This window comes from Coregonus lavaretus, assembly GCF_964263955.1.
Source record: "Coregonus lavaretus genome assembly, chromosome: 25".
In the NCBI taxonomy this organism is placed as follows: domain Eukaryota; kingdom Metazoa; phylum Chordata; class Actinopteri; order Salmoniformes; family Salmonidae; genus Coregonus; species Coregonus lavaretus.
This window is the reverse complement of record NC_140012.1, coordinates 36,518,278-36,528,706: the sequence shown is the minus strand read 5'-3', so window position 1 is coordinate 36,528,706 and position 10,429 is coordinate 36,518,278. Positions and strand designations below refer to the sequence as shown.

The 10,429-nt window shown below is 44.2% G+C and overlaps 1 protein-coding gene across 1 annotated transcript in view; it reads left to right on the top strand.

The window, feature by feature from the left end:
• Positions 1 to 386: 386 nt before the first annotated feature.
• Positions 387 to 10,429, top strand: part of LOC311100898 (slit homolog 1 protein-like) — a gene marked incomplete at both ends in the record, with an annotated part of 199,253 nt that continues 189,210 nt past the window's right edge. The window contains one exon of the mRNA XM_084141886.1: positions 387 to 589. Within this exon, the coding sequence (XP_083998012.1) occupies positions 387 to 589 (203 nt within the window). The remainder of the gene's footprint in view (positions 590 to 10,429) is intronic.

Here is a 10,429-nt window from a genome sequence, read left to right as displayed (position 1 = left end):
GAGTGCAGAACAGAACAACTCCACAAAGAGAAGAGAGAAGTGGATAGTTCACTTTGCAAGGAAAGGAGGAGAGAAAAAGAGAAGAAAATCAAGCCTTTCAGAAAACACCAACAGGAGAAGAAAAATGAGACTGCAGCACATTTAAAACATCTCATCTGCTTTGTTACCAACTGAGGACTTATTTCTAGCCCAATTTTTTGTTGGAACAGTTAGATTTCTTTCTCATTCTACAAGAGCCTACACACTGACTGTAGAAAAGTTGCACTGTGTAGTAGGACTTTGGGGTTTTGAAGAGAGAAGGAGAAAGAGGGAGAAAGAAAGAAGGAGAAAACAAGGTTTTTTTGGAGCCAGGTTTAGAGAAGCAGGAGGCTGCAGTGGTGGAGATCATGCCCGGGAGAGGAGCTTGTTCTGGGGCAGGCGTGGGGAGGTTGCCTGGATACTGGGTGTGTGTGCTGGTTCTCTGTGCCCTGGTGACAGGCTATGCCAGCGCATGCCCTGCCCTGTGTACCTGCAGTGGCACCACGGTTGACTGCCATGGGCTGGGCATCAAAAACATGCCCCGGAATATACCCCGCAACACAGAGAGAATGTGAGTATCTACTTCTGTGCTATACCATACCTCTCTCTGTGTGTGTGTGTGTGTGTGTGTGTGTGTGTGTGTGTGTGTGTGTGCGTGTGCGCAATGACATTCCAGTCATGTATAAATAGGCATGAGGGACTGGAAAGAGCAGGAGCAGATGCATGCCGTTCACATGTCCATCATTTCTACAGCTGGTATTGTGTGTGTGTGTGTGTGTTTGTGTGTGTGTCTATACATGCTCACAGTAAAATGTGGCTAGACAATGAATGAAATGTATGAAATGCTCAAGTGATTAAGTTTAGGTTAATACAGCTAACAGTTGACGTTATGACTGTATGTCCTGTCTAATATGACTAAATGTTACTGTGAGATGATTCAATCAGTAAATGTCAAATTGATGTGGTGGTATTGCCTTTGTATATTCAAGCTGAATTTAACTGCATACTTGCATCTTCTGGATCGCAAAATAATCTATTGTTAATTCAACTCCCTCTAGACGAGATGTAAAGAAATGTTAGCCTACATTCTGTTGGTTTGGGTACACTGGGTTTTCTGCAGACTGGATCATCTCTCTCTCTCTCTCTCTCTCTCTCTCTCTCTCTCTCTCTCTCTCTCTCTCTCTCTCTCTCTCTCTCTCTCTCTCTCTCTCTCTCTCTCTCTCTCTCTCTCTCTCCTGCACTGGCCCTCCCTCACTCTTGCAGAGCCTCTCTCACCTAATTATTAAATCAAGTAGAAAATTAAGAAAATCTGCTCCTTAAGTGTGTCCTGCCTGCTAGCAGATCTGCTAGACATCTTGTAAGAGGAAGGAGAGCTTGGAGGGATTGAGAGAGAGAGAGAGAGAGAGAGAGAGAGAGAGAGAGAGAGAGAGAGAGAGAGAGAGAGAGAGAGAGAGAGAGAGAGAGAGAGAGAGAGAGAGAGAGAGAGAGAGAGAGAGAGAGAGAGAGAGAGAAATAGGTTTCTCCCTTTTTGAACGTCCTTTTAAAATATTAATCTGTATATCAGTGGTGAGGAGTAGAGTAGTGGAAAATACGCAATATATTGTTCTATCAGCTTCTAGAATAGCTCAGATGAATAAAATATGTTGTGGGAATAGAGGAGAGAGAAGAGGAGAGAAACCCTTGTGTCAGAACTGACTGCATATTTCATGCATTCCGTATTTCATTTCTAAGAACTCCTTTTTGTACCAGAAGTGTATGTCAGGGCTGCTTGTATGTTCACACACGTGGCGATTGTATGGTTGTCTTTTACATGAGCGGCCGTTCACACTGTGAGTAGAGTTAAACTGAAGTGGGTTTTATGTGTTTCACTTAGTTTATTCATGTGTAGGTCAGGTATACTAGCTGATCTACCTGGGATTTGTAATGTGATTTCATGCCCCAAACCTTCTTGCTAAATCAGGAAGGATTTCTGTGCATCTCTAAATGTGTGATGTACAGTACTTTGTAGACGTTCACTCTTTGGCGGTTAGACATGTAAATTGTCTGTCTGTGCCTATGTCATGTAGATTATATTATTTGATAGTCAAGCGTTTAAAGTTGTGTGTGTGTGTGCTGCAGCCCGTCTGGTGTTCAACCTTCCCAAGTTCTCTCACGTCACCCCGCTCCTCCGCACACTCCACTGGCGTCCAGTTAAGGTTCGCATCTACTACAAGACCATGGTGCTTGCCTACGGAGCTGTGAGGGGAACGGCACCTCCTTACCTTCAGGCTCTGATCAGACCCTACACCCAAACGAGGGCACTACGTTCATCCACCTCTGGCCTGCTAGCTCCCCCACGACGCCAGGACAGTGGAGTCACTGACCACCTTCCGGAGACACTTGAAACCCTACCTCTTTAAGGAATACCTGGATTAGTATAAAAGTAATCCTTCTTCCCCCACCCCCCATTAAAAAATATATATATATATATTAAAAAGTGGTTGTCCCACTGGCTATCATAAGTTGAATGCACCAATTTGTAAGTCGCTCTAGATAAGAGCATCTGCTAAATGATGTAAATGTGTGTGTTTGTGTGTGCAGATCATGTAGAAGGTTATTGGTCTCTATGGAGAGGTTAGTTAACAATAGAAACTCTCCATACTCCAGGACCATTATATAGTCATCAAGGTGATTGAACAAGTACCGTTAAGGCTGATGTTAGTGTGGTATTAGGGTAGACAGCTACTGGGGCAGAGTACAGGCCTTTACATTGACTTGAAGAGAAGGGAGGAGAGGGGGGATAAGAGAGGGTGAAGAGAAGGGAGGAAAGGGGGGATAATAGAGGGTGAAGAGAAGGGAGGAAAGGGGGGAAGATGTAAAAGAGGACACAGCCTGTCTGGACAAGGTTTATTGGACAATCTTGGACTGCTGGAGCGATTTGGGGGAAGTGTGTGTGTGTGTCGGTGGATGGAAGGTGTGTGTGTGTGTGTGTGATTTGGGGGAGGTGTTGACACTGACTGCAGTGTCCAATTTGCACTTGTCACTGTGGCTTTGGATCCGCCCTGACCTCTGAACTCCTCAGACCGTATCTGTAATGAGCCTATTTTTTATTTTATTTGTATTTTATTTGTTCACCTTTATTTAACCAGGTAAGCCGGTTGAGAACAAGTTCTCATTTACAACTGCGACCTGGCCAAGATATTGCAAAGCAGTGCGATAAAAACAACAACACAGAGTTACATATGGGGTAAAACAAAACATAAAGTCAAAAATACAACAGAAAATATATATACAGTGTGTGCAAATGTAGCAAGTTATGGAGGTAAGGCAATAAATAGGCTATAGTGCAAAATAATTACAATTAGTATTTACACTGGAATGATAGATGTGCAAGAGATGATGTGCAAATAGAGATACTGGGGTGCAAATTAGCAAAATAAATAACAATATGGGGATGAGGTAGTTGGGTGGGCTAATTTCAGATGGGCTGTGTACAGGTGCGGTGATCGGTAAGGTGCTCTGACAACTGATGCTTAAAGTTAGTGAGGGAGATAAGAGTCTCCAGCTTCAGAGATTTTTGCAATTCGTTCCAGTCATTGGCAGCAGTGAACTGGAAGGAATGGCGGCCAAAGGAGGTGTTGGCTTTGGGGATGACCAGTGAGATATACCTGCTGGAGCGCAGACTATGGGTGGGTGTTGCTATGGTGACCAATGAGCTAAGATAAGGCGGGGATTTGCCTAGCAGTGATTTATAGATGGCCTGGAGCCAGTGGGTTTGGGAACGAATATGTAGTGAGGACCAGCCAACAAGAGCGTACAGGTCACAGTGGTGGGTAGTATATGGGGCTTTGGTGACAAAACGGATGGCACTGTGATAGACTGCATCCAATTTGCTGAGTAGAGTGTTGGAGGCTATTTTGTAAATGACATCGCCGAAGTCAAGGATCGGTAATAGTCAGTTTTACGAGGGCATGTTTGGCAGCATGAGTGAAGGAGGCTTTGTTGCGAAATAGGAAACCGATTCTAGATTTAACTTTGGATTGGAGATGCTTAATGTGAGTCTGGAAGGAGAGTTTACAGTCTAACCAGACACCTAGGTATTTGTAGTTGTCCACATACTCTAGGTCAGACCCGTCGAGAGTAGTGATTCTAGTCGGGTGGGCGGGTGCCAGCAGCGTTCGATTGAAGAGCATGCATTTAGTTTTACTAGTGTTTAAGAGCAGTTGGAGGCAACTGAAGGAGTGTTGTATGGCATTGAAGCTCGTTTGGAGGTTTGTTAACACAGTGTCCAATGAAGGGCCAGATGTATACAAAATGGTGTCGTCTGCGTAGAGGTGGATCTGAGAGTCACCAGTAGCAAGAGCGACATCATTGATATACACAGAGAAAAGAGTCGGCCCAAGAATTGAACCCTGTGGCACCCCCATAGAGACTGCCATAGCTCCAGACAACAGGCCCTCTGATTTTATACATTGAACTCTATCTGAGAAGTAGTTGGTGAACCAGGCGAGGCAGTCATTTGAGAAACCAAGGCTATATAGACTGCCAATAAGAATGCGGTGGTTGACAGAGTCGAAAGCCTTGGCCAGGTCGATGAAGACGGCTGCACAATACTGTCTATTATCGATCGCGGTTATAATATTGTTTAGGACCTTGAGCGTGGCTGAGGTGCACCCATGACCAGCTCGGAAACCGGATTGCATAGCGGAGAAGGGACGGTGGGATTCGAAATGGTCGGTGATCTGTTTGTTAACTTGGCTTTCAAAAACTTTTGAGAGGCAGGGCAGGATGGATATAGGTCTGTAACAGTTTGTATCTAGAGTGTCACCCCCTTTGTAGAGGGGGATGACCGCGGCAGCTTTCCAATCTCTGGGGATCTCAGACGTTACGAAAGAGAGGTTGAACAGGCTAGTAATAGGAGTTGCGACAATTTCAGTGGCTAGTTTTAGAAAGAAAGGGTCCAGATTGTCTAGCCCAGATAATTTGTAGGGGTCCAGATTTTGCAGCTCTTTCAGAACATCAGCTGTCTGAATTTGTGTGAAGGAGAAGCGGGAGGGGGGCATGGGCAAGTTGCTGCGGAGGGTGCAGAGCTGGTGGCCGGGGTAGTGGTAGCCAGGTGGAAAGCATGGCCAGCCGTAGCAAAATGCTTGTTGAAATTCTCGATTATTGTAGATTTATTGGTGGTGATAGTGTTTCCTAGCCTCAGTGCAGTGGGCAGCTGGGAGGAGGTGCTCTTATTCTCCAAGGACTTTACAGTGTCCCAAAACATTTTGGAGTTAGTGCTACAGGATGCACATTTCTGTTTGAAAAAGCTAGCATTTGCTTTCCTAACTGCTTGTGTATATTGGTTCCTAACTTCCCTGAAAAGTTGCATATCGTGGGGGCTATTCGATGCTAATGCAGTACGCCACAGGATGTTTTTGTGCTGGTCAAGGGCAGTTAAGTCTGAGGAGAACCAGGGGCTATAACTGTTCTTAGTTCTGTATTTTTTGAATGGGGCATGCTTATTTAAGATTGAGAGGAAATTACTTTTAAAGAACAACCAGGCATCCTCTACTGACGGAAAGAGATCGATATCCATCCAGGATACCTGGGCCAGGTCAATTAGGAAGGCCTGCTCGCTAAAGTGTTTTAGGGAGCTTTTGACAGTGATGAGGGGTGGTCGTTTGACCGCGGAACCGTTACGGACGCAGGCAATAAGGCAGTGATCGCTGAGATGCTGGTTGAAGACAGCGGAGGTGTATTTAGAGGGTAAGTTAGTCAGGATGATATCTATGAGGGTGCCCATGTTGACGGATTTAGGGTTGTACCTGGTAGGTTCGTTGATCATTTGTGTGAGATTGAGGGCATCTAGTTTGGATTGTAGGATGGCCGGGGTGTTAAGCATATCCCAATTTAGGTCACCAAGCAGTACGAACTCTGAGGATAAATGGGGGGCAATCAATTCACATATGGTGTCCAGGGCACAGCTGGGGGCTGAGGGGGGTCTGTAGCAAGCGGCAACAGTGAGAGACTTATTTCTGGAAAGGTGGATTTTTAGAAGTAGAAGCTCAAACTGTTTGGGCACAGACCTGGATAGTATGATAGAGCTCTGCAGGCTATCTCTACAGTAGATTGCATCTCCACCCCCTTTGGCAGTTCTATCTAGATGGAAAATGTTGTAGTTGGGGTTGGGACATTTCAGAATTTTTGGTGGCCTTCCTAAGCCAGGATTCAGACACTGCTAGAACATCAGGGTTGGCGGAGTGTGCTAACGCAGTGAATAACTCAAACTTAGGAAGGAGGCTTCTGATGAGCCAAGGGATGCCTGCACTGTTTTTGGTACCACACCACAGCCGGTAGAAGTGACAGTCCTCTGCTCATCAGATCCATAATTCACACACACACACACACACACACAAACACACACACACACACACACACACACACACACACACACACACACACACACACACACACACACACACACACACACACACACACACACACACACACACACACACACACACACACAGAGATCAGTCAGTGCTCATCAAAGCCCAACGCATTGGTTGACATCTGTAACACAGGACCAGATCTTTGTGTTCAGAAGCTCTTCATAGGTTAAGTCAGTGTAGATAGTGTTAACCCCTCTGTTTGGATAAGGAACTAACACACTACCACATTTCCAGTATATTTGTTACATGTGGAAATCAAAATCACAACTCTGGTGTTGATAGCACCCTGCTCCATATGAACTGTGTGTAAAACCTTAACTCCTGTCACCATATGCGTGTGCCTGCGTGTATCTCCTGTCACGCAGCAGTAAACCATGAAAGACCCTCTTACCGTGAACCAGTAGCGGTGCATGGGTAAAATCACTGAGGAAGCCAAGCCCCCCCCCCATTCCAGCACCATTTCAACTTCAACATTTCAACATCATCAAATCACCTCTGCTTAGTCTAATACAGTGACAACTAAAAGATACCAAAAACTATATAGTCCAATCAACGTAAGCTAAATATGATGTGGCTGTCCATGTTTCTGATTTCAGTTTGCGCGCGTGTGTGCGTGTGTGCGTGTGTGTGCGTGTGTGTGTGTGGGTGCGCGTAGAAAAGCATGTTGACTCACCCTACTTGTAGAGAAACGCCAATGCCATCCTCCTGTCTTTCATGCTGATGAAACAGTCTATCACTATTTCATACTGTACACGCCTTTATGTTTACCTGGCTAAAATGCTTGCTCGCTAGCCTAACTTCCATTCATGGGCAACGTTAGCTAGTTAACATTAGCCTTCTACATCTAGCTACTGTACATATTGAACTTCCATCCTCTCAGGCCAGGGGGCACAACAATGTTGGAATTAATGTTCGGATCAGAATCGCCGTTATAATCATTGGCCAGTGCGGAGAATTAAGTAAACCACAAGTGCAAATCTTTATCTCCATCCATGGCTAATTTAGAAAAAGCCCAATTTTAGCTAGCTAGCAGACAACAAAACGACATGCAACAATTCAAGTTGTTTTTATACCTTTTTTTTGTCAAGGGAGGCCAAATGCTCTCTGGCTTCCCTTGCATTCAATGCTACGTGCGGCAACAAAGTCATACTTGTTTGGACCAGACATTATCAGATAGATGGCCTACACGTAGCGAGACAGAGGGGCGCTGTTTCACTCGCTAGAATGCTTTCTCCTGTGAGATACATTCAGGCACTAAGCTGACATATATAATTTTTGAAGATGAGATTACTATAAATAATTTAGCTATTTGATTTTGAATTTTAGGACCACTTTCGGTATGAAAAAAGAACATAAAAAATGTATTTTATATGTATTTGATAAAATATTGAATTTGGCAATCACTACTATAGCTCAGAGAAAACGCATTGAATAACACATTCATAAATGGCAAAAAAGACAGTCAAAGAATATATCATAAGAAACAAGGTTTTGAGGTGTTTGTCCTATATCTAAGAGATATAAGAAAGCACAGAGAATATACAGTGCATTCGGAAAGTATTCAGACCACCCCTTGACTTTTTCCCAAAAATTTTACGTTACAGCTTTATTCTAAAATAGATTAAATTGTTGTTTTTTTACTCATCAATGTGCACACAATACCTCATAATAACAAAGCAAAAACAGTTTTGTGGAAATTTTGGCACATTTATTACAAATAAAAAACGGAAATATCACATTTACATTAGTATTCAGACCCTTTACTCAGTACTTTGTTGAAGCACCTTTGGCAGTGATTACATCCTCAAGTCTTCTTAGGTATGACGGTACAAGCTTGGCACACCTGTATTTGAGAAATTTCTCCCATTCGTCTCTGCAGATCCTCTCAAACTTTGTCAGGTTGGATTTGGAGCGTCGCTGCACAGCTATTTTCAGGTATTTCCAGAGATGTTCGATCGGGCTGAAGTCCGGGCTCTGGTTGGGCCACTCAAGGACATTCAGAGACTTGTCTCGAGCCACTCCTGCCATGTCTTGGCTATGTGCTTAGGGTCGTTGTCCTGTTGGAAGGTGAACCTTCGCACCAGTCTGAGGTCCTGAGCGCTCTGGAACAGGTTTTCATCAAAGATCTCTCTGTACTTTGCTCCATTCATCTTTCCCTTGATCCTGACTAGTCTCCCAGTCCCTGCCGCTGAAAAACATCCCCACAGCATGATACTTCCACCACCATGCTTCACCATAGGGATGGTGCCAGGTTTCCTCCAGACGTGACGCTTGGCATTCAGGCCAAAGAGTTCAATCTTGGTTTCATCAGACCAGAGAATCTTGTTTCTCATGGTCTGAGAGTCCTTTAGCTGCCTTTTGGCAAACTCCAAGCGGGCTGTCATGTGCCTTTTACTGAGGTGTGGCTTCCGTCTTGCCACTCTACCATAAAGGGCTGATTGATGGATTGCTGCAGAGATGATCGTCCTTCTGGAAGGTTCTCCCACCTCCACAGAGGAACTCTGGAACTCTGTCAGAGTGACCATCGGGTTCTTGGTCACCTCCCTTAGCAAGGCCCTTCTCCCCCGATTGCTCAGTTTGGCCAGGCGGCCAGCTCTAGGAAGAGTATTGGCGGTTCAAAACTTCTTCCATTTAAGAATGATGGATGCCACTGTGTCCTTGGTCGACCTGCAATGATGCAGAAATGTTTTGGAACCCTTACCCAGATCTGTGCCTCGACACAATCCTGTCTCGGAGCTCAACGGACAATTCCTTCGACCTCATGGCTTGGTTTTTGCTCTGACATGAACTGACAACTGTGGTACCTTATATAGACAGGTGTGTGCCTTTTCAAATCATGTCCAATCAATTGAATTTACCATAGGTGGACTCCAATCAAGTTGTAGAAACATCAAAAGGATGATCAATGGAAACAGGATGCACCTGAGCTCAGTTTCGAGTCTCATAGCAAAGGGTCAGAATACTTATGTAAAATAGGTATTTCTGTTTTTTCTTTTTAAGACATTTGGAAATTTTTCATTTTGTCGTTATGGGGTATTGTGTGTAGATTAATGAGGATTTATTTTTATTTTATCCATTTTAGAATAAGGCTGTAATGTAACAAAATGTGGAAAAAGTCAAGGGGTCTGAATACTTTCCTAATGTACTGTATGTATTTTTTTACACATATTTAACCCCTTTTTTGGGTAGGCACAAAACTACCTTCATACTTCCATAGAAAATGTTTACCGGTGGGGTCACATTAGTTTGTAGTTTATATGGTTTGGACTCTACAAACAGAAGTTGGCAAGTCAACGTACTGACTTCAGACGAGTTCTCTGACACTTGTGGGGGACATAGAGCAAAGTGGAGACCACCATCGTGTTTGTGAGAGTCTCCCCTTTCCATAGAGTGGTCACAGTTTGTAAGTCAAACCATTCGGACGCTACAGACGTATTCGGGAGAAGACCGATTTTCGGGATGTCTCATGGTCTGACAAACACCGCTCTTCCAACACAGATATCTCCAACTTAAAATGATGGATTTTGATGGAGATTTGTTTGACACACTGGTGATTCAATCGACTCTAGGGGGTTAAATGAGATTTTAAAGTAATCTGTGGTCTGTGGGAGTGTTCTGTTGGAATATTTGTGTCAGTGTGTGGATAAATGTACTTCTCCTTATCAGTACCATAGGTGTCTGTGTCCTGAGGCCTGACCAGACAGATTGAGAACCGTAAATAATCTAATGGGGGTTAACCTCCACACACACACACACACACACACACACACACACACACACACACACACACACACACACGACAGACCTTTACCTCGTCCCTTGTAAAGAGATAGAATGAAAGCAGCGTTTGAGGGAAAGAGAGAGAGAGAGGGGGAGAAGCATGACCTCTGTCTGTAGATTGAAATGTTCCAGCTTGGTTCCTCTGGTATTTTGGCCTCAGTGGTCTGGTTTCTCTTTCTTTCTCTCTCGCTCAATTCAATTTCAATTTAAGGGCT